Source organism: Microplitis mediator, chromosome 5 (assembly GCF_029852145.1).
Source record: "Microplitis mediator isolate UGA2020A chromosome 5, iyMicMedi2.1, whole genome shotgun sequence".
Lineage (NCBI taxonomy): Eukaryota > Metazoa > Arthropoda > Insecta > Hymenoptera > Braconidae > Microplitis > Microplitis mediator.
In genome coordinates, this window is record NC_079973.1 from 20563538 (window position 1) to 20589296 (window position 25759).

General features: G+C 29.2%; 2 protein-coding genes across 8 annotated transcripts in view; one reads left to right on the top strand and one right to left on the bottom strand.

The window, feature by feature from the left end:
* LOC130668432 (ras association domain-containing protein 4) overlaps nt 1–25759 on the bottom strand; it is a 208646-nt gene that overhangs the window by 122222 nt on the left and 60665 nt on the right. The gene's annotated exons all lie outside the window — the stretch shown is intronic.
* LOC130668430 (zinc finger protein 628-like) overlaps nt 18588–25759 on the top strand; it is a 56709-nt gene continuing 49537 nt past the window's right edge. For 2 of the 6 annotated variants that reach the window (XM_057470720.1, XM_057470721.1), the window contains exon 1: nt 18896–19113. In XM_057470720.1, coding sequence (XP_057326703.1) covers nt 19052–19113 — 62 coding nt within the window. In that variant the 5' untranslated portion in view covers nt 18896–19051. Of the gene's footprint in view, nt 18674–18895; nt 19114–25759 lie in introns of those variants that run through there. The other 4 variants (XM_057470723.1, XM_057470724.1, XM_057470726.1 and 1 more) reach the window with 4 other exon arrangements.

Here is a 25759-nt window from a genome sequence, read left to right on the forward strand (position 1 = left end):
AATCTGTTCTTTAGACAGAAAATTTGTGTACATTTAACAAAACATTTGTGTAAATTTAACACATTTTTTGTGTTAAAATCAACTAAGAAACATAAGCACATGACCTAACCAACTCAAGTATACTGATCTACCCTTAGTAGAACTTATGTCAATTTAGCGAACAATTGGACCAGGTCAAAAAGGTATTAAAGTTATCTAAATTTAATTGTAAAATGTATATATTTTATTGTAAATAAATTATAATCCAAATTTCCCTGCAGACAATGCTGTTACAATGCTTTGCTTGGTTATAGTAATGAAGAATCGCGCGGGAACGTTTAGTCAAACCACAAATTTTGTGTTAATTTTCGAATAACAAAAGAAATGTATTACATTATAGATTTTCTAATCATTTAACATAAAAAATCTGTTAAAGTAAAATAACAGAAACGGTTTGTGTTGAATTAACAGATTTCTGTGTTGAAAATCAACACAAAGAATTCAACCAAATAATTTTTTAACACAAATACACAAAATTTCTAACTGTGTATAGAGAGATTTAAATGAAGCTTCTTCGATGCTAAATTTGTTAAAAATTGTAACGTTTTTGCTAAATACGAATTTTTTTTCAATGTTTGAATTTTTGTTTTTATATTTAATTATATTTCTGTGTATTGTAGAAGTGATTACCACACTTTTCTTTAAATTAATTTTTTCATGATAGTATGGAAACCATTCCCATAATATTATAGGAACCATTCTTATAATATTACGAGAATGGTCCCTATAATTTATGGGAATGATTCCTATGAAATACAGGGTTCATTCCTATATATTATAGGAATGATTTCCATAACATTATAGGAACTGCTCCCATAATTTATAGTGATAATTCCTATGTCGGTATAGGAAAAAATTTTACAGAATTATGGGAACTGTTTTCATAATTTTCTTTCCGTGTAACGATTAAAGAGAAAAAATCTTAAACGAAGAATACCTCTAACGAAAATGATTTTCTCTTGACTCAAGAAAATAATTTTCTTAAAAATGGTATTCTTGGTTCAAGATTTTCTCTCTTTAATCCAGTCAACTTTTTCATGAGTGTACATAAGAAATGAGTTAAGTCGACAAATATGAAAACTATAAAGATGATATTTTCAATAAAATAAAAAAAATTAATGTGAGTAGGAAGCATCTTTAGCTTCAGCTTCCGTCGTCGCGTGTCTTGGTCTTCACAAAGTACGCAAGTTCCCACGAAGATCTCGCTCGTTAGCTCGGGCGCGAGAAGAGTACCAGATACTTTTTCGCTATGTGTGTATACATACGAAAGAAACTCTACGACGACTATGGCATCATACATTTCTTCACTTATATATTCTCATCCTCGTCCTTATACTCATATATTTATATATACTATGTACTATGTACTCATATACACTGTAGCTGCTTTAATACTAACGGTAGCGTCCTTCGGCCACGCACGCAGGACCTACTAGTACAAGATCCATGATCTACTAGTCGTGTATTATACATTAGTGGATCCTACCACTCGATTCCCTTCATCAAATTAAACACGCGAGCATCAACGTTAACTTACTTACTTTTCCTTATAAAGTTTACTCTGCCAAAACCTTATCTACGTCAATCTCTAATATAAATTTTCATAACAAAAAAAAATACGCTATCTCATTAAAGTTTTTTTTGAAGTAACTTAGTTTGTGATTTTTTTTTTCTTTTTAGTTTTTAACTCGTTATTGTAAATAGACATCCCCAAAAAAAATGATTTCTTGGTGCAAAAAATTTTTATTCGCCCTACGATATTTTTTTTACTATAGATCGAAATCGAAGATTTTTTTAATTTTCATTGTCTTCTAGTTTATCTTCTTAGTCTTCTAGCAAGAAAAAATTTCGTAAGCAAAAAAACTTTTTCTAGTCCTCATAAAATTTTAGGTGTCATTTCTTAATGAAAAGTTTTCTTGGGGCGAGAAAAAATTTTTTCTTCGCGGGAACTTTTTGTAGTCCAAAAAAAATTTTAGCTTCCGTTTCATAATGAAAAAATTTTCTTGCAGCAAGAAGTTCTTTTTTTCTGTGCATGTTGCAATGATTATTTAGCATTTGTTTAAATAAATTCGTGATATCTAGTATCGCGGTTATGGCAAACGTGACCTCTAGTAGCGTCCAGCTAGTCTATTATCTATTCGTGGCCACGCAACGTGGGCACACGCACGAATCTACAAATACTATGCTTTGAAGCCGCCAGCAATATAATAGTTAAACACGTTATATATATTATATAGAAATATAGCCGAGCTAAGAGAGCTTGGTCATAACGAACGGTTTGTTACTTGAGTAATACTTCACAGTAGTACTGGTATGGTACATATATGAAATATATAAATGTATATCTATATATCTCTATATATAAATTTTCTTTATACACTATATCGTGTCTTGTCATTCAACTAGAGATATAATATACACCGCGAACTAAAGATTTCATGCACCAGCTTAGATAAATGTTTTCTTCTTCATCATCACTTCCACAGGACTTTTTAATAATTTATTATATTTTTATTATTCTTAATATATATAAGGTCACACATAAATAATGAACTATAATTAAAACTAATAAATTATTAAAATTGCTAATAAATAAATGGTTAAATTAATTCAAACCATATTTAATCACTCAAACGATGACACTTTAATTAATTATTTATATATACATATATGTATATATATATATATTATTACTTGTCGACAATAAATGAAAACAATTAACTTTTATTTAGTTCCGACTGACATTTATGATAAGTATAATATTAAATTACAAGTATCTTTAAAATACAATTAATACTAAAGCAAAAGTTATTTTACGAAAGTAAAAAAATAAAAACTATCAGCTTTAACGTTACTCAGCAAAACAAGCCTTTTGTTATAATGAAACCATTATATTGTTACATAGAAGCCGTAATAAATATCGTTATTGTTTCTTTAAACTACAATTTCTCTTCGCACCAATAATTTTTTATCCTCATCTCAATATTTTTTTTTTTTTTTTACAGCGCAAGTAAAACAGAGCTGAGAAAAAAAAGTTAAGTCTAAGTAATTTCCGAGCGCAAAATGTAACACTGAGACTCAAGACCAAGAAATATCAGCAGCCGAGAATCCTTTGACGTTTCTGAGATTTCATTCGTAATTACAGGACTATTTCGCTTAGGCAGTAATAAGTTTTTCTGTGCGTGCACTCAAGAACTTACTATACAACCGTTTCGTTTAATAGTCGAACGTCAAGTAACCCGTGCACTCATATAATACTACAGTGGTGTAAAATATATTTATATTTATATTTATATACACAAGAAAAGAAAGCATCCTCTCTTTTATGACACTCTAATAAGTGGGAATAAAATGTAACATTGATTATTGCTTTAACTACTTCTCTAGCTGCTCAATCCTCTGTCTACATATATATTATTACTATCATTATTATTATTATTAATCCCTCAACTCGTACAAATTTAATGACCATACATATATTTGTAATAACTCATAAACACAATTCACATATAATTTATACGACTACACCAGTAATCAATAATACCTCTTGTCTTTTAACAACTTTCAATTAATTATCACGTCAATTCTTACACTGTACACAAAAAATATATAATTTCTTGGTGCAAGAAATTTTTTGTATTTAAATTGAAAACAAAAATTTTTTTTAGACCAGAAACATTTCTTACACCGAGAAATTCTTTTTTCTGTGTAAAAAGAGCGCGATAAAAATGGACTCAATTTAACACCACGCAGTGTTAAAGTGAAATAACACCAGTGTAGGCGGTGTTAAAATACCGGTGTGAAATCGGTGTAAAAAAAAATTCCACGTAAAGAAATTGGAGAGAAAAAATATAAAAATTTTATGAATATGATCTGGAGGAAATTCGAATCCACTATCTACTTATTTAAATAATTAATTATGTTATAGGTAATTGATTTAAAAATTACACAATTTTACGCCCACCATTTCAATCACCAATAATTTAATTAATTAATAAAAAATACTCTTTTATTACTTAGCAATTTTTATTATGCTGTCGACCGAATTTGGAAAAGGAAGTGAAGCATCCAAAAAATTATTATACTCATACAAAAAATCATTATGCTGTATCACAATACTTACACGCGCGAGAGACTTATCGATAAACTTTAACAACCATTACTTCCATACATTATAATAATTGTGATGCTGTATAACAATTTTTTGGTTCCATGCGTTTTGAGCACCTGACAAAATATCCCCGACAAAATATCTCTGGACAAAATATCCCCAGTTTTGTGTCAGTTTTTTTGGCTTTTTTCACTATTTTTGCTTTCTTTTCATGGAGACATTTTGTCCGGAGATATTTTGTCGGAGATATTTTGTCAGGTGCTCAAAACGCCTGATACCCAATTTTTTATAAGAGCATAATAATTTTTTATATGCTTCACTTCCTGTTTCAAGTTTGGTCGACAGCTTAATAAAAATTTCTAGGTTTCAAGCCAAGATTTGTCTCCGTGTAGTGATCAATTAAGTAAAAATATTCACCAAGTAAAATATTTTCAACACCGAAAAATATTTTAACACCGGTAAAGATTATTTACACCAGTGGCGGTGTTATTTTAACACCGCTTTCGGTATTGAAATTTAACACCGAAAATTTTAACACCTATCCTCTTAAAATGAATCAGTGAAAAGTACTCCAATCAGTGAATATTCACTTCACAAATAGTCCCTAGTATATCACTAATTGAATCAGTAATATACTTGGGACTGATTCGCAGTAAATATTCATTGATTTTCAGGTCTTTTCACTGATTCATTTTAAGAGTGTACACCACCTGGACTTACCCCAGTTTTTTTTACAGTGTATTGATCACTCCATTACATTAAATCCCGATAATTTTTCGCATAAAAAAAACTTTCCTATCATTAATTTACTCCACACAGTAACTAGTAATTTATTTTATAAAAGATATAAGTTAATAATTGTTGGGTTACTTTTTAGTTGTGTTTTTTACTAAGCTATTTATTTAATAAAACAATCTCCAATAAACGGTTTATATTTTAAGTCGAGAGGAAGTTATTATATTAAAGAGAACTTAAGTTTGCATGCTTAGACTGGTATACTAGACTATCGTAATTATTTTAAAAGTAAAAAGTTAACAACCCGATTTTGCCTTCAGGTCAAATGGTTTAATATATTTTTGAGATCTATAGTTAACGTATAGGTATATGGCGGTTTATAAAAACTAATTATCCGTTTAACTTAAAATGTGCGTTTATGTTGTACCTGTACTACTTTTTACGTTTAAATTTTATTTTTAAAATAAAAATAACCAATCAACTTTATGATACTGATGCCTCTAGAAATCTCTAATTAAATATTTTTATGCTAAAAAAATTTTTTATACTTGAGAATTGTAAGATTTAATTTCTATTTTACGCACGAGATGCATGCAAATGTTGCACTTTTTACTTTCTTACACTTTCATAAATGCTGATACATTAATTTGTTGATACGCAGTTCGAGTTACTCTTCCTAGTAAAACATCACTAACTTCTCAACGTTTCATCGTCAGAGCTATCGTTAATTATTATATTCTTATCCAATACAATGACAGTTTTGTATTCAAATATTAATATGATATTTTTTTTTGTTATACTTATTCACTTAATTTTCGTGTTGACGCATCTTTTTTGTCTATTGTTAATTTATTTATAGTAATTGCAGTTTTATTTATTGACAATTAAATTTACTAATAAGCATTATTGAAAATGAAACCGGATATTCGGATTCAATTCGTAGAAAATTATGAAATCATAAAATATTAATTGACTTGTTGTATTTATTCATTTATCTAATTTATATTTATTTAATATTTCGGGGAATCGTAAATATTTTTATGAATTTTTTGGAGTAAAATGACCCACACGGAGCTAATTCAGTGATGCCAGAACGTGGAATTTTTTTACCCCTTCCCGTGGTGAAATAGCATGGAGTGTAGTGGCAGGAGGGTAAAAAAATTTCACGTTCTGACATCACTGAGCTAATTATTGATAAAATTTACCGTACAATTTAGACTAATTCTGGACCAAGAACGAAATAAATACGCAAAGAGTAAAATCTGATTCCTTTTGTATTAATTTTTTCTCTTTCTTATTTAAAAATTACTCGACCTTGAGTTTTTTTTTATCCCTGATTAAACACCATCTTGAAACGGAAAAGTATTTTTTCAATCGGGTCCAATTTTCTTCTAAGTAATTTGTAGACAATTTTGTGCAAGTCAGTTGTAAAAATTTTTTTACTTACCGGAGTATTGTTTGTAAAGAAAGTGCACAGAAAAAAATGATTTCTTGGCACAGGAAATGTTTACTAGCCCCGAGAAATTTTTTGCATTACAAAATGAAAACGAAAATTCTCTTGAGCCAAAATAAAATTTGTTTACGCAAGAAATTTTGTCTAATCCTATAAAGGGAAATTTTTTGTTTCCATTTTATAATACGAAATTGTTCTTACGTCAAAAAATACTTTTTTTTTTTTTTGTGAATTTTTCAAAAAATTAAAAAGTTTAATTCTTTTTTGAAGGGTCTATTTAATTGCTTGTAATTTTGTGAATTAATAGTGAATTTAGATTTCTGTTAATTAAAAAAATTTATAATTAATCAAGTTATTTTATTAATTTTGTAGAAGCAATTGTAGTTGGATCATCATAAAATTTTCATTTGATTTTTGAAGTTAATTAAAAAAATTCATCATGGCAAATTTCATTACAGATTATTAATTAAAATGTAAATAATTAAATAGTTGGAAGCGCACAAAATTTTCAATATTTTTCAAATTGTTGTAACTTGCAACCCGAAAACGCGAGGAAAACAAACAATTAATAGCTAATTAAATTTAAAAACCAAATATGTAATGAATTTTTGGTAACGACCTTCCCGTCATGGAACATTTTTAATTGAAAATAAGTAATCATCACTGATCAATAAAAATTTGATTTGTAATCTGGGTAAGTCGAATATTTATGTTTATATTTTTTTTACAGGGTAAAAATTTATTAATAAGAAAAAAAGAAAAAAAAAATTAGTCAAATTCTTTGTACAAAAAAAGTTTTAAAAGTAAGAAAAGTATGAATGAATCTTACCAAGCAAAATTGGTGGGAGAATAGAGTTTTTTTTTAAAGAGATGAAGGAGAAAAGTTTAAGCGTTCACTTCTTTAGACTTTAGATTTATTCGCTCGTTAAAAGCTTTAAGCTAAAACAGCTACCTGTTTGTTTGCCTTTTGATCCTATAAACCAGCTATTTTTTTCAACCATTTTTTTTTTTAATGTTTATTTCCCATATTTAAATCGTCATCTTATTATTTATTCATTAGTAATGAATCATACAATTTCGATACATAACACAGTTTTTTATTTCTAACTTTATCAAATAAAACTTTTTTTTCTATTTCTATAAAAAACAAATTTTCCTTACACTAGAAATTTAATATAATGACTTTTTTGCGTCATTTCATTTATTATTCAATACAGTTGAATATCCGGTTTTATTTTTAAATAAAAAAAAAGGGGGTGAATGAATATTCGACTTTGATATAATAATTTAATTATTTTAAGCTCTTTTTTCTCTCTCTTATTCACAAACTGATTTGATTTTTTATTAAATACAAATGAACGGTCGGCCTTATTATGAATTTAAACTGAGACTTTAAATTTTGTTTTGCCATAAAAAAATGTATTGAAAAATAAATATAAAGTTGAGAAAGAATGAAGAAGGATTTTAAGGACGGCAGCAGAGTACGCAGATGCATACAGACGCAAAAAAAATTGCGTGGAGTGAGAAATGAAGAGCCTTGAGTTCCGTTTATCACCAACAGGCATACATTTTGCAACGACATGATACAGAAGCCAAGCATTTACTTTATATTTATACATATACATATATATATATATATATTTAAACGGAAAGGGATATTCAAGACCCAAGACTCTATGATTCTACTGCAATGATACTGCTGCAGTAGTAACACAAAGTAACAGAAAGCATCGCATCGCTGTCACAGAAAAATTTTTTCATCCTGTGTCCTGGCTTTAAATAGTAATCCAGTGCGCTGTATTTAATATTAATATCAAAAAGAAACGGCTAAGATTATAATTGATGAAAACCGAAAAAGAATATGAAAATAAAATTTGAATAAATATATAGCTACACTGTAAAAAAGCGGTGTTAAAAATGGACTCGTTTTAACTCCGCCCGGTGTAAAAATGAAATTACACCGGTGTAGGAGGAGTAATACACCGGTGTTAAAAATACCGGTGTTAAAGCGAGGTAACCGGAGTAAAATCGGAGTAAAACCGATGTAAAAGCGGGGAACCGGTGTAAAAGCGGGGTAAATTGCGTCTGCTTGGAGTATTAACTTTAATGATTATAAAACACAAAAAATGTCAGTTCTTTATGAAAATTAATAAAAACTATCATTTTTTAACAAGTATAGTGATCGAGTAAGTAAAAATATTCACAAAGTAAAATATTTTAACACTGGTAAAGAATATCTACACCGACGGCGGCGTTATTTTAACACCGGTCTAGAATATTTACACCGGTACAGAATATTTACACCGGTGGCGGCGTTATTTTCACACCGCTTTCGGGGGTAAATTTAACACCGATAATTTTAACACCTACACCGCTTGGACTTACCCCGGTGATTTTTTACAATGTACACGGAGAAAATTTTACTATACTATCTACGATATTAAATTTTTAAGTTCAACTATTTGAAATGGTAGGAAAATTTGTCAGTGGTAATAATAATTAATTTTACCATTGAGAAAGATAACAGTAACAATTGATGGTGGTGACAATTACTCTCAAAGATGCTAATTGTAACTATTAAAGACTATAATTGTTACAATCGAAGACGGTAACTGTTATCATTCAAGGTTGTAAAAATTCTGAACCAAAAAATAGGATAAATTTACAGAAATTCAAATCCTTTATTTTAGTTACGTCTATTTTGACCTTTAAATAACTAAGATAAGTATCAATACAATCGTTTAAGTCCGAATATAATAAAACTTTCCAAATATTGGAGCTGTTATTGATAACTTAGTTCTATGGACACTTGGATAGAGTTTAATGTACTGATTAATTTATTCTATGAGACCGTAATACAGCGCAATTTTGTTTGGACTTTGATGTTTACACAAAATTCTTCATAGGTATTAATTGAATAATTATGGTTAATAATTTTATTAGAATCTTGATGTATTTAAGAATTTACAAATTTGTATCATATTTTTATACTTGTATATGTGACATGTAAATTATGGTTTGTTATTTTATTAATTTATAAACGCCTGATGAAGTTGAGATTGTCAACGAAACGTTGCGGATTTTGATATGGTTTCAACTTCAAATAAATTACTGATCTTAAATAACCTGAACATTTTTTGTTATTTATTTGCTGAGATATGAATATTACCATCGTTATTGATAACTTTAAATGATTGGGTATGATCATCAAAATACACGGGAAAAATTATCTAATAAACTTTACTCGTTAATTGTGAGTAAAACTGGGCCTGCATGAATAATTATAATTACTCGTCCTTTTCTAGATATTCAATTATGGGGTAAAAACACCCAATTTCGAGTAATTTTTGAATAAAAAAGGTTAAAAAATAAAACAAAACGAATCCGTTTTTATCCTTTTCGTATTTACTTTGTTTTCGACCCAGGTTTACTTTAAATTGCAGGGTAAATTTTATCGGAAAATTCTCTCCGTGTAGCAAGCATCCAAGTATTGAGTGACAAAGAAAACTTTATCATCATCAATAATCAGTATTTTTTTACAACATAAAATAATGGAGCATCATTTGATCTGTAACGCCGATATTTTAATTTTTTATTAGTTTCGATAGTAATTATTATTTGGGCTGATGGTAACTTTTATCATCAGGTTATTAAGAATTACGATGCTGATAATAGTTGTAATTAATTAAGATAATAAAAGTTATAATTTCTGATTATCATCGATAATTGTCGAATTTACTATACAGTTGGTAGATACTACAATTCAGATTGTGTATTTAATAATTTAAATGACATTCACTACCATCGAATTCAGTTTAAAAATTTTACTGTAACTAGATGATAACTTTTACTGTAAAATTCTTTCTGTGTGTGTACATAAAACTATTACTTTTATGGCTTGTAATCATAAATGCAAATAAAAGAATATTAAATTTAAATTCATTAAGTAGAAAATAATGTTTTCGGTATTTTGTGAGAGGATTTGAATTTAAGTAATAAAATGATAATTATGTAATTTGAATTTTAGAATTCATTCATGAGTAAAAATCATAATTTATTAGAGTAAACGTCGCACGAGTAAGTTTTAAAGGGTGACAGTTATTGGAAACGAAGTTGACGCTGGCCTAACTCCTGTTAGTCTAGATTACATTACACAGGTGCTCAAGAGAGAGACGTAAGCAGAGCTAAATTACATGAAAGTTTAACTTACGGTAAAAAGACATAAGTGTTCTTTAGTAAGATGCAATTTATAAAACTTTTTTAATTATTAATCGAAGAAAAATTATTTTCATAAAAGAAATTAATAATTAAGGTCGTAATCAAACAATTTTTTTCACTGAACTCAATTTTACTTATATATATATATAGAAAATTTATGGATGATTAAAAATAATGAAATTGAATATTGAAATTCGGATAAATGATTATTGAGCTAAAATGCATCAAATTAGCATTGATTCAAAATTAAATACCGATTAGTCAGACAGTAATAATAAACTGGTTTTAATCCGTCATGAAACAGTTAATTCTTTAAATAAAAAATTTTTTACACCGAAAATTATCGGCAGTAAAGTAAAGACTCTGAAGCTAAATTTGTTACTAATAAATGTTTGAATGATGAACGACATTTAATTATTTATTCTTAACTCGGTGTCTTAGACTTGCTTTAAGGTAATTAAATGTTTATTTGACAGAGGTCGGGTATTTTAACATTCGGTTGTTAATTTTTGAAGCAGGATTACTGCTATCAATATTATTTTCCTGTTTAAATATATATAAATTGTTTTAAACTATTGCATATTATTTTGAGATTCCCAAAGTATATTGGGGTTGTTGAGGAAAATGGAAACACAGAAAAAATGTAGTTTTCTTTTTTATTTTTAGATATTTCTTGTTCATAAGAAACGTATAATTAATCGAACAAATAAACTGAAATCAAGTCTTGAACCAAGAAAATATTTTCTGCATTTTTTTATCAGTTCACTGTAAAAAATCAAGAGTAAATTTGGAGTAATTACGGATTTTATTTCAATCAAAATTTACTCCGTCACTCGGAGTTCTGGAGTTGAAAAAAAAAACTCCGCATACGGAGCAAAAAGGGGATACGTTTTTCAGCGGCGTAATTTCAAAAAAGATGAAACATTTACTAGAATTTTTGGTAACTTTGTCTGCTTCCCCATTAAAATTTACGTAATATGAGTCTGAGACTCATTGAGTCTCGAATTCAATGAAAACTGATTTTTCAATATGGGTATGATATAGAAATAGAATACACTTGAATTCATGTAGACTTTTAATAGTCAAATATTGTATCTACTTTTCTGATCAAGTATTGGAGACATTTACTAATTAAGTACTAAATCTAAGTTAAATATTTATGTGATATTTTTATCATATATACAATCTTTCTTTAATGACAAGAAAAAAAGACCCAAATCCTATTAAAATGTCAATTTTTTCTAGCTAATTTAGTTTCACTCTAACGAACAGCGATCAAGTGCCCCAGCACTTATCTTAATTTGAAATTCGAATTAAAAAAAACTAAAGCTATTTAAAAATAAAGGAAATTTGGAACATCATTAAAATGAATACTAATGAAAAATTGCATTACAATATTAGCGAAAAAATTTTTTAACTCAATACTGAGGTTTAGATCGTTAAAAGGTTTTGAAGTAATTGAAAAATAAAAAGAAAAAGGCAAAAGTAATATCGGTGATACGCAGGTATATCATTGATACCCGACTAAAAGCCGCACACTCGAAATACGGGACGTATAGCCGAGTCTTTTGGAAGCTGACAAGAGTTATTAGTGGGTGAAGGTAGCCAGTAGCTGAGCTGAGGATCAATACCAGGCAGACGTCCGTGCAACGTAGTAGAGTGCACTTCTCCTACACGGCTCTAGGCTAGGCTACAGCTAGGAAAGGCTAGGACGGAGGTTAGGTGGGGTTAGATCGTGAGATCTCAACGAGTCTACGTAAACCCTGATCCCCATAAACTAACCCGGCCTGACGACGCTGTACTCACCACAGGGGTTCCGCCATGGACAAAATAAGGATACCCCTTTTTTCACTCAAGACTTCTCTTACCTCCTTTTTATACTTTTTATTACAATCTACTTTTCTTCCTCTCTAAGCATCAATCTTCACGATAAGACCCGTAAAGTTAATAAAATATCATTTATTAACTCTATACGTGTCATTAATATTTTTATTTTTGTCCGCTTATTCATGTAATTATACTTAATAATTGTTTTTAAAATTTTTTTTACAAGTAATAACAACTTTCATTAGCTTGAGTAATCACATTACATTGAATACTTTATGAATTAAATTAACTGCGAGTTTACATTCATAATTTAATTTTTTTATTTTTAATTATCGCGTTATCAGAATTGCGACATATTATTTCATTAATATACTAATTAAAATATATAACGTATTAAAAGTTGATTACTTTGTATGGCGGATTTGTAAATATTTTAACTTTCGTTCAAGTGGAAAAAATAGTAAATAAAAAAAAGTTGATGTGTTTTAAAATAATGGATTATTTTTTGGAGTAAATTGTCTTGTAGATGATTCGTGATTTATAGATTGATATCAGCGAAATACGAAGGCAGAGATAAAACGGTAAAAAGTATAAAAAGAAATATGTACGGTATATATAGAATAGATGAGGGGAAGAAATAGACGACGAGGAAGGCAGGCTGGCTGGTGCGGTGGTGACGGTGGTGGTGGCGAGGGTGGAGGTGCCGGAGGGTTGGGAAGGAGAAAACTGTTCTCTCTTCTTCTATCACGACGAGTCGACCCTGTCTGAGTAGTCTGGACGTCGGCTCTGGGCCTGCGTGACGACGCGTACACGCCGGTGCAACGAAGAACAGCAAAGGGGCAGCGGGCAACGCGGGGGGAAAGGGTCGAAGTGAAGGCTCAGCCGTGTGCTGAGCACGGGGAAGTGATCCAAGTAAAGGCAAAGGGAAAATGTAGTATGGAGTACAGAGTATAGAGTTTAGAGGGTAGTATGGAGGAGTACTGAGGAGGAGTGCAGCCTAGCCTAGCTGTTGAGGGTTCAAAAGGGAATCAAGGGGCCAAGGGAACACGGAAGGCTACGATTGATCCGCGGTAGCCCTCCGTCCCCGAGCTCACGAATTCGTTGCACACTTTCGTGTCCTTCTTACTCCAATATCCACCTTATATTCCTATTTTTATCTTCATTTTGACTTATTCTCTTTTATGTCCGGTCATAAAAAAAAACTACATGGACTTTCTCTCTACAAAAATTTTATCGAGCATTCAATTATTTATTTTTATAATTAACTTTAAAAAAATGATTCACAAAAATTTAAGTTACTTGATTATAAAAAAATAATCATTAGTAAAAATATTGAAATAATGGATTACTTAATTTCTTTTTTTTTTTTAGCAGAAACAAAATTAAAAATTATTTAGATACTCTGTAAAATAATTACGATTAATTTCCGATAAACTTGAATTAATAGTTTATCTCGAAAACTCATCAACGCAACTAACGCAATTTATTTCGCTTCATTACTTCATATTTCGACCCAAAACTCATTAGAATTTCATTAAAATTTGTCAGATTAATATTAACGTAAAAATTATTTAACATCAAATTCTAACTCTAATTAATGTGATGTAAAATATTTTTAAAATTTTTCACTAATTATTTTAATTGATAGATAATGTAAGTGTAGTTTATTATTATTGTCAATTATAAATTAATAGTGACTACTAATTGATGTAATTTATTTGAAGTACATGCGTGAGGATAAATGGGATAAAATAAATATAATATTGTGTATGCAGAGGAATTTGAACATATGTATAATAATGATAGAAATAATAATGAGAATGTATGTATTCACAATTCTCAAATTCACGTGCATCTGTGATTCAATTTATCCAATCGATACGCGATAAACCGTTAGCAGTCCGTTATATACAAGAGCAGAAATAAAAAAATAAAATAAACAAACTGTAAGATAATAAAAATAAGTATAAAAATGAATAAGAAAAAAAGGTAAATTCAACAAATAGAAATTCTCTATACTCAATTCCGAATGCGGCTTTAGCACACCATAAACGAAGTCACGCGTATTCACGCGGTACGTATAAGGCGGCGGTGTTAAGCTTCCAAGCCGCATCCTAATTAACCGAAGGAACGAAGAGGAATCACTTTGTTGCAAGCCGAAGGTTACCGCTGTCGTCGCCACGTTGACTTGCGAAAAAATTTACAATATAAACTGTTTGTAACATATAAAAGTATATACCATACGTAATTTTATTTTATATACATATATATGCGAATAAATATATAAATATATTTATATATATATAATTCATAGTTATTTATTCGGAGAAATGTTGTATCATGTTGATTTATTTTCATGTGATAATGAGAGTGTTTATCAAATGAAATCAACGCGCTTTTTGAATATTTTATTATTTTCAAATGATAGCATATATTTTTTATATCGGATAATCCGTGAGAAAATTATAGATTAGAAAATCTGATAAATTAAATAAAAATTGATTTAGGGGAACGGGGGAGGGCCAATAGTTTTATAAAACGAAGAATTTTATTTTTTGAAACATTATTTTGGATTTTTTTGTTAAACTTTTTTCAAAAATCGAGTGTCAGTCGAAAAATGTTAGTGACTTTTTTTTAATGATCGAAATTATTAAAAAATTTTTTTTCTTCCTTTGCATCCAATAATTATGTAAATCGTAATTTTTCTTTATGTAAATTACTTGCGAAACAATCAAATTTATTTAATATCCAGAATTTTTTTTTTTTTTTCACTTTTTTAGAGGGTACCCATTTTGCCCGCAAAAATAAATTTTTTTTTTAACGGCAACTGAAAATTTTTTCTATTTGCGTTGAATATCATTAAAAAAAAATAAGTTTACACCCACAGACACCCACCCACACACACACACACACCCGCGCGCACACACACACACATACACACACTGACATCCATCCGGACATAGTCAAACCTCAAAACATCGAGATCTGATGAAAACTCGATTTTTGAAAATCGGATCAAAACCACTAACTTCCCTTTTTTGAAAATTTCAAATTTTTATAGCGGGAAGTTAAAAAAAAGAATTAACGTATTGGAGTCCTCGAATTTCCTTGAGTACCCCCCCCCCCTCCATAGAGAATTTAATTACAAAATTATATCAAACTATTTTCAATAAAAGAATGTAATGAGAAAATTAAAAAAAAATTAATTTAAATAGACATTTTTTACGATAACGGCGACCGGTGATGTACAAGTGGAATTTCACAAGGTCATCAAAAGGTCTAGCGATTAACCTCATCATTTATATTTTATGACCCTCATTACATAAAACGATTATAAATATTATTTTGTAATTTATTAAAATTAAATTTTATTGAAAACAAAAACATTTATTTTTCTTTATACTTTTAATTACTGTCATTATTTTTATTATTTTATTTTTACGAAACGATAGTACGTTGAGTTGATGACAAAAATGTCTGGAGCTTGCAGAGTAGACAGTAAACTCGAATTTTATAATTTTCTCAAGTAAGTACTATAATTTTTTTTTTAATTTAATCACAGAAATAAAAATCAATTTCTAATATTGACTTTCTTGATTACATACTTCAAAATATATATATTTTTTATAATGAAAAATATATAAATAAATTATGCCATCGTAGGATTACAGGACAATTTTGACCAATTATTTAATTTTTTAATTTGCAAATCAAACAATACAAAATTTTTTAAATTTTGTTTTACATAAATCCGCGATAACACAACTTATCATTATTTAAACATATACACATTATCTTTGATAATAATAGAAAATAGTGATTCTAATAAATATAAAAATAAATATATATTTTTATAAAACAAGAGTTAGTTTGATAAAAGAGTTAAATCGCGTAATTTTTTTTTTATTGACTGAAACTTATGAGTGAAGCCAATAACAATGACAATCTAGTCGCGTAACGCAAGTGCGTCACCGCTAAATAATACGATACGAGGAGAATAGCTCGCGCCAACAATATTATATATCACAATATACATATATATATAAGTATATAAGTATATACATATCTATATGTCTATGATGAGCGTGATGTAAAATGCACGCGGACGCACCCGGACCCGTGCGAATAGAAGCCGTACACGTGAAGTAGAGAAGCAAATTATGAAACACGTCGTACACATCTAAGTCCAACAGACACACACTCTTGCACACAAATAACCAATCCGTGCATTAAAAAAAAAAAAAAACCTACTCATATACGCAAATTTAAAGCTAATATACTCAGCAGTAAAATCTATATAATAGTGTTCAGAACGACTGCACATGCAGTGTATTAATGTAACAACAGTTCCGTCCACGCAATATGCCTACTAAAACTAAAACGCGGCATCAAAAGTACACACAGGTTTTACATTTAATAACAATAATACAATACACATCCATACACGTAAACGTAATTTAAAAGACCATGCCGCACGCACAGCCCGCCAACACGCGAAAATAAAAATCGAATTACAGTGATATGATTCGCAACGCAATTCTCGAGATCTCTTTCCCCTCAAACTCCTCAATTACCAGCACCCACTCACTCCTCCTCTCTTTAAAATCCATCTCTCTCACTCTATCAAGTCCTTCAGCATCAAACTGCTGCGTTTCGCATGATCCAATGCGTTATCTAATATAGAAAAAATAAGAAAATATCAAGTAAATGTACTGTCTATAACACAGTAATAATATACCCTCGTCAAGGATATCCAATACATACAACCATACACTATAATACAATGCTCTTATATGTATATATCGATTTACTGACCACTACTCGGTATAGTAATAACTGTATACATGCAGATATATATATATATATATACATATCTAAACCGTATGTTGCAAGTTACAATTTATCAACCGAAAATCCCACAGTCAAAAATGATGTAATTTATTATCATATCACTAAAGTCTACATATGTATATAAATATCTATACATATGTAGAAACAATATATATGACAGTTTCCCATTCAATTTCCTCGTGTGCATGATGACGCACTTCCATGCGTACGAGATGCGGATCGAACGTGTACGTGTTAATATCGTGAGAATACAACCACCAGAATGACAATTTATATCTATATATATTTATATAATTATAGTGTGTGGGTGTATGTGTCTGTATATAAATGAATAAGAGTGTGCGTATACGCGTGCGTCGATCTAGGCACTCTAGTCGTGTCGACGGTGCTCTTGCATTCTCAAAACATGTGTGTATGGATTCTATTCATGTATGTGAGCTTACTATAGCGATATGAAAAATAGAGTAGTGTTGAAGCGGCGTAGACGACCAGAGCGCAATTCGCGTTACCTAAGAATCTATATAGTTATATTATTATATATATGTATATATATTGAGACGACGACACGCACATATACAGAAAGATACCTTGAATGCACGCGCCTGCGTGCAACGAGTGTGGGTGGCCTTCTGCGCCACCTGGTATCATGTATTATTTTATTTTTAAAAGTTTATATTTTTTTTTTTGTTACTTGAAAACAAATTAATACCTTTTGCTAATTATTTTAAGTGAGCGATTATTAAGTTTTACTTTTATTAGCTTTTTTATAACGCGCAGACGCTGGTTTGTAATTCGCGGTACGAATGCGCGCGCATCCTTATTTATTTATAATTTATAATTTTTATATTTTACCGAGTTTGAAATTTATTTTAGTAATTTTCGTATTTTAATTAATTTTTCCTCATTTACTTTGCGAGAAGTGAAGAGGAAATTTTTTATTTAAAATGTAAAAGAAAAAAAAAATGTGTCACATCTTCAAAAAATAGTAAAAGAAAATTCGGATGCGTGTGACAGATTGTCACTGACACTCATTATTTTTTTTTTTTTTTTGGTCCAACGAGTCTCTTGTGTCTTTGCGAATCCGCGAGATCCGCGGAGTGAGCATGTGTGCGTGAATGTTTCACACCTGAGAACTACGCGAGTCAAAAGATCTGCATTATCGACAGTAAGAATTTTCAGTAAATTGTTTAAAATAAATAAAAATATGAATGAAATAGTTGTGATAAATAATATTATGAATTATTATGATTATTTTGTGTGATGGTTGTTTAAAAAACCGCGAATTAAAATTTGCAAAATATCACGAAGACGGTGGGTAAGTTGACTGCGGGGCCGAGCGAGCGCTGAGCTGACAGTAGGCCGGCGACGTCACAGTGGGCCGGTTGAGCCTTCCTTCGTTCGATTCAGGCAGGCTCTCTATTCATTTTACATGTAGCAAGGTAAATATTGATATACAGTGTCTAATTTTAAACGTGGCCAGTGCGTGCATATTTTTTAACCGCGCGCTTGCCAGTGCGTCGTATCGTGAAAATTAAATTTATTTTATTAAATTCAATGAATAAATTTAATATTTGAATTTAATCTTAAATTTTTCAATCACTAGTGAAATGTCACGATAATTCAAATAAAATAAATTTATATTGAATGTTATTTGAATTAAAAATATCCGCGAGTACCGATAAGAAAAAAAATGATAATTAAAGTAAAGTTAGAAAAGAAGACGAATGATAAGTGATAAAATAATAAGTTTATTGTATTTTTTAAACGTCAACTGACAGTTGGCTTTACTACTCCAGATCATTATTATTCGTACGTGAATGTTACATCAAAGTTTGTATCGAGAGGAGAGCGAGAGAGTGAGAGATTATTATTATGACAAGTAAAAAATAATTAAAAAATCGTATTTTAATATTTACTTATTATTATAATTATTACTATTGTTGTTATTTTTAAGATTACTATTTTTATTATTATGGAGTAAAAAAAGTATGAGTGATAAGATTAAGTATCATTGATAATAATATTTTTTGAGTGTGTGCATGGTGAAAAAGGCTTTTATTTTTTTAAGTATTTTATACAATCGTGACAAGTTGTCGATAATTCTTTACAATTAAACCGTCGCGTTAACGCGCATCACACATCCAGACACGTGAAGACGTTTCGCTACTGAGATAACTTTTGTTCGGCAGTGGGATTCGCGTTTATTATTTATTTTTACCGTAAATTATTTAGTATTTTACTCGTTCTTCTGTCGGGAAAAAAAAAAAAATTTTTCATTTCGGAGCAGATTTTTAAAATTTTTATTTTTAATGTCGGTTGAGAAATTCGTTCGAGTGCAAGGTGTGAAAAAATAGTGAGCTGCACGTCAGTTGAGAATAGTCTTAAATATTTGGCAAGAGTATTTTTAATAGTTCCAAGTGACGTATAGCGGGTGGAAAAAAAAATTAAAACGCGCCGACGGCGTTAATTTTTCACTATAAATGCTCAGAAAAGATAACTTGTGACAAATACATGCGTGTGTATGACATACGAGTATCGTGTATGTCATCTCTTTTATTTATCCATTTTTTGTTGTTGTTATTTTACTTTATTTTTTTTATTTACCATTCGCAATACAGTTCGTCTGCTTTTGCAACCGAGCCAAAATCCCGTCACTCAAGTCTGTGTTTTTTCAATTTTCCCAGCGGATCGCGAAAAAAAGCGGAAGTTCTGCATCGAAAATCATAAACTTTTTTTTTTAGTTTAACTTGTCGGCTTTTGTAGTCTAGTATTTTTAAACTTTTTTTTTTTTCGTGATACTGACCACGGATATTTGACGCGGGAAATCCCGTAAGCATGTGTGGAGTGTGTACAGGCTCTTCCCGTGAGAGCACATGAGCACCCGTTGACACGTGACAAGTGCAGTTGATATTACGCGACTTAAAATCCCGACTTCCGTAATACTACCGTGTGAAAATAATTATTTATTTATTTATTTTATTCACGTGTTTACACTTCTATAAAGTTCAACTTTGCCGTTTTTTTTATTCTCTCATTTATATAAAGAAACGTTGAATTTTGTATCAAGTTACTTTTTTTTCTTTAATTTTCTTTTATTCATTTGTATTTACTATTTTTTTTATTCCTTTCATGTCAATGACCGGTCCCCTGTGTTTGGCGATATGTGCGTGACTTAAAGCATGACGCGTCGGTGTCTTGAGCTGTCAAAAAATAGCAAATAAAAATAGTACAATTGAAACAAAAAATATATAAATACGCGACACAGTCAACTCCGCAGGTGATTTAAAAATTTTTTACTCACAAGTAATTATTAATTATATTTTTTAAATATCAATAAATAAAAAGTTATAACTCTGTTCTTTTGCTAATGGATTTTACAAAAAAAAAATTTAATTTATTGATTGAAATTTTGAAAATAAATTTTAATTAGATACCGAATCAATTGTATTGTAAATGGAGTAAAAAAAATGCTCCAAAAGATGATACTGAAGTTGGCAGACGTCTAATAATTTTTGGATTATTTGAAAAACGATAAATTATTAAAAAAAAAAATATTTAAAAAAATTGCACCTATAGTTTTTTGAATTTTCTACATGTGCATTTTTTAGATTTAAATTTTTAATTGCCTACTAACTTCAGGATCACTCCAAAAGAACATGTTATTTTTTTGTGTAGGTATATGTCGGGAATAAAAGTAAGGTAGATAAACGGTAGTGGGTGTAAATGAAAATACGAGGTGTGATATTTTGACGATCAGATATATAATAACAAGTCGTTAAACCAGAAACGCTTCCTAACCTGCCGGTGGTACTTAAAATACAAGAGTTATGTATATCACACATACACACATCATCTCTTCTCTTTTATTCTCTTTACTTTTATTAAACCTATATTTATATCGATACGTATATGTATATATGTAACCATATCACATGTAATATCGGCTGACCGCAGGCACGCGACACTGTATGAGTGAAAATGACAGAATAAACGATAGCTAGACACGAATGAGACAAGATAAACTGCTAACAAAATTATCTGTTAAAAACTTTTTTTATTTATTTTTTAACAAAATCATTCCTTATATTTTACACAAACTATTAATATATGTCCTTATCATAAACAAACCATGTATACATTGTCTAAGATTTAAAAAAAGTCATTTTTTCACCGCACAGAAAAAAAAACTTTAAAAATTATGATCCTGAAGTTAGCAGACATTTAAAAATTTTTGAATTTTCGTATTTCAACAAATCAATTGCAAAAAAATAAAATAAAAATGTACACATGTAGAAAATTTAAAAAACTACAGGTGCAATTTTTTCAAATATTTTTTTTTTGTTTTATCGTCTAAAAAAAAAATCCAAAAATTATTAGACGTCTGCTAACTTCAGTATCATTAAAAATTACTGATGCTAAAGTTAGCAGACAGTTAAAAATTTTTGAATTTTTTTTTCAACAACATAATTTAAACAAAAAAAAAATCTAAAAATATGCGCATGTAGAAAATTCAAAAAACTATAGGTGCAATTTTTTACATTATTTCTTTTTTTTTTAATATTATTTTTAAAAAAATCCAAACATTATTAGACGTAGGCTAATTTGAGGATCATTAAAAATTAGTGTTTGAAAATGTAACCCGGACCCTGGATGTCAATATAAGAAATTTTAATCTTCTAAACAGTAAATTTTATAATACCTGCAGTAAATTTTTTAAGTTTAAGTCACGGGTTTTGAAGTTAACCCTTCAGCATCCGCATTAAAACAACGTAAAACATTATCCGCGTGATGAGAAAAAGTCTCACGCTTCGGCGCATCGTAAATTTTAAGTTAAATAAAACAAAAATATTATGCACTTTTCCAGTTATGACACAATTATAATTTATTTGAATATTTCGCTTGTTTTCATTTTTAAATTTTCTGTAATGTACTTGTTTTTTACTTTTGAATTTTGTAAGTAATGACAGATGTAACGGCTGAAAAAATGACGGTGATTGCCGAAAAGATTCCGAACTGAGCCGAACCGTATTCATTTTTACGTCTTACTTTACTCGCGTGATGAGAAAAAGTCTCATAGCTTTTTAAAATATTTTTTGTGTTCGAAATAATTTTTAAATTTCAAACTCATAAAAAGCATAAAATTTTATTAAGATAAAAAAAATTTCACTGGGCCATTCCATTTGAAATTACTTAGAAAAAAATATTTAAAGTCAAGTGTGAGAAAAAAACTCATAGCGCGGGTGCTGAAGGGTTCAAATATTAATTTTTCCTGCATAGACAATAAATTTTAATATTTATCCTAAAATTGCTTACGTTTTTTAATTTATATAGTTCATTTTTTTCCATGCGGTTGTATTTTTAAAAAAGTATAATATATGTGCGTATTTATTAGCACAGCGGAACCACCAAAAATATCTGCGTCTTAAACTGAACTAGCATAGAGAGAAAGAGATGAAGAAAGAGAGACACGAATAGAGGAAATAAACACAAGAGTTTGAGTGGGCGATTCTACGATGAAGAGAACTTGCATTGCTATTAAATGATATGTACATTGTATATATACATATATATATCAAGATTGTATTGTTAGTTTGTATTGATATCTCGATCAGATGACGATCAAGTCAGTCAAAAAAAATAATCGCGTGAAACTAACAATTGAAATCATCCGTAACCTTTTATACTCACACTAGCTTTCATTTTTTAATATCAGTGAAGCTCGAAGTGCATCGTCACGTTTCTCGGATTTACCGTTTAAGAAATATGAAAGACTCAAGATAATACTTTAAAAGGTGTTGACAATGATCGAGAAAGTGAACAACAAACTTATATATATATATACATATATATGAGCAACACATATAACAAAAGACTTAGATCAACTCTGATCGTAGTAGTGTAGTTACGCTCCTGTCTGTTATACATATAAACCTTTGACGTTTATTGAAGATCGTTTATTTCCGTCTTTGTTGAGCTTTATATATATATATTAGGGTGATCCAAAAAATAACAAACTTTTTTTTTTTTCTTCCAAACAGGTTCAAAAGTTTCATTTAGATAAAAAAAGACGCCTGTGAAAATTAGAGCTCTTAATATTAACATTAAGAGGTTCCTCATCGCACTTTTCTATTTTCCATAAGAATAACATAGAAAAAATTTTTTTTGCGTCTTCTGATTTTTATAAGTAGCTAACGATGCGTCATAGGAATAATTGGCAGGCATATTTTTGTAGGGAATTGAATGCTCTACAAAAAAAGATTCCTATCATTTTTTGAGGAATCTATTTGTTCAAAAGTTATTTGAGGTTGAAGTCGAATTCATATTAAATTTTGAGATTTTCTACTTTTCCGGTGAAACTATCAGACTTATTACAAAATATCATCAGACCTTTTTTGTAGACAATTTTATTCCCTAAAAGTTATTTCTAATAAAGTTTTTTCGAATTCCGCATTGCTTTCTAGTTATTTTTATTTTAATGTCAAGCTCTTAAAATCGATCAGAAGACTATTTTTTTATGAGCATCACATTAAAATAAAAATAACTAGAAAACAATGCGGAATTCGAAAAAACTTTATTCGAAATAACTTTTAGGGAATAAAATTGTCTACAAAAAAGGTCCAATAGTATTTTGTAATAAGTCTGATAGTTTCGCCGGAAAAGTAGAAAATCTCAAAATTTAATATGAATTCGTCTTCAACCTCAAATAACTTTTAAACAAATAGATTCCTCAAAAAATGATAGGAATCTTTTTTTGTAGAGCATTCAATTCCCTACAAAAATATGCCTGCCAATTATTCCTATGACGCATCGTTAGCTACTTATAAAAATCAGAAGACGCAAAAAAAATTTTTTCTATGTTATTCTTATGGAAAATAGAAAAGTGCGATGAGGAACCTCTTAATGTTAATATTAAGAGCTCTAATTTTCACAGGCGTCTTTTTTTATCTAAATGAAACTTTTGAACCTGTTTGGAAGAAAAAAAAAAAAGTTTGTTATTTTTTGGATCACCCTATTATATATACATATATAGTTATTTATTTTTCTTTATCACTCGTCGTGCATACACTTATCGCGATTACTTTGCGTTTACGCATTTCCTCGATGCTTTGTATTGCTAACTTTTCAATGTTTTTTTTTTTTTTTTATTTTATTTATGATTCTATCGTTACTAATATTATTGTTATTATGACGATGTTTTTTTATTGAATGACGGATTCTATTATATTAGTAAAAGATAGAAAAACAAAGTTTAAAAAAAAAAGATTAAAATGCTCAAGCAAAAGTAACAAATGGATAAATGTACCTACTAACTAAAACTCGTGAATAAATTATAAGTTCAGAAAATGGAGACAGATATAACTCTAGTTACAACCATAAAAGTGTAATAACTGTTGGAGAATGCTCAATCTTGAGGACCATTTACTTCTCTTTACCATGTTAAATATTACATTAACAATTTATATGCCATCAAATTTTCATTTTTATCATCAATTTTTTAGATATAACTTTAACTTGTATTTAACTACTTTATTATCCATTATTTCTTTATTCGACTGATATTTTTAACTCTTGAAATAAAATTAAAATATTTTAAATCTCAACAATTTTATTATTAAATAAATGTTGATATATATATGATATCAAATGCGATTGCAATAAAATTTACCAGAGATGGACAACGCAGAGATTTTATCTGCTTTAAATTTAAAATCAATTTTACACTGTATAAAATTTGGAGTGATTACGGATTTTATTTAAATCCTAATTCACTTGGAGTTTCGGAGTTTTAAAAAAAATCACTCCGCATACGGAGTAAATAGGGACTTTGTCTTTTCAGTGGAGTGATTTCAGAGTAAACTGGATTTTATTTGAATCCGATTCGGAGTTGTAATATTAACATAAACTCCCCCGAGTCAAAAAACAAATTCGGATTTAAGGCTCAAAAATCTCAATGAGGTTTTTGAGGATCAATTTAGAATTCTACAATTGACAACAGTATAGAAAGTTATCCTAGTTTAGTCCTCAAAGTAGTAGTGACGACCCATTTTACCACTTTGAGGACTAAACTGGAATAACATAATTTAGATTAGAGCCTCAAAATACTTACAACATACAGGCATACACAACATACAACTTTTTTTGAACGTTTTTTAAACTTTTGAAAATTCAAAGGAGAAATCAATAAAAGTCCTAATATTATTAAGATATGCTAAAACGAAAAAAGTTCAGAAATAATTCGAAATCCCTTTTTTCTGAATGTATTTTGCACTGAAAAATGTTAATTTGTAGGATCAAGTTAATTGTTTTTTTCTGTGCATTTTTAGAAGGTTAAAAATAGTTTAAAAAAAGTTCGTCATTGTGTCAAGTTTTGAAGTTTAGAATAGTCAATACTTTTTTAACCTTTTTTCAACAATTTTTTTTTTACACAGGGGAATAATTTTATCCCCATTTGAACCTCAAAAGCCTCATTCGAGGTATTCTCTCCCTCCCTTTTTTTATCTAAAATTTTTCAAAGTCCGAAGTAT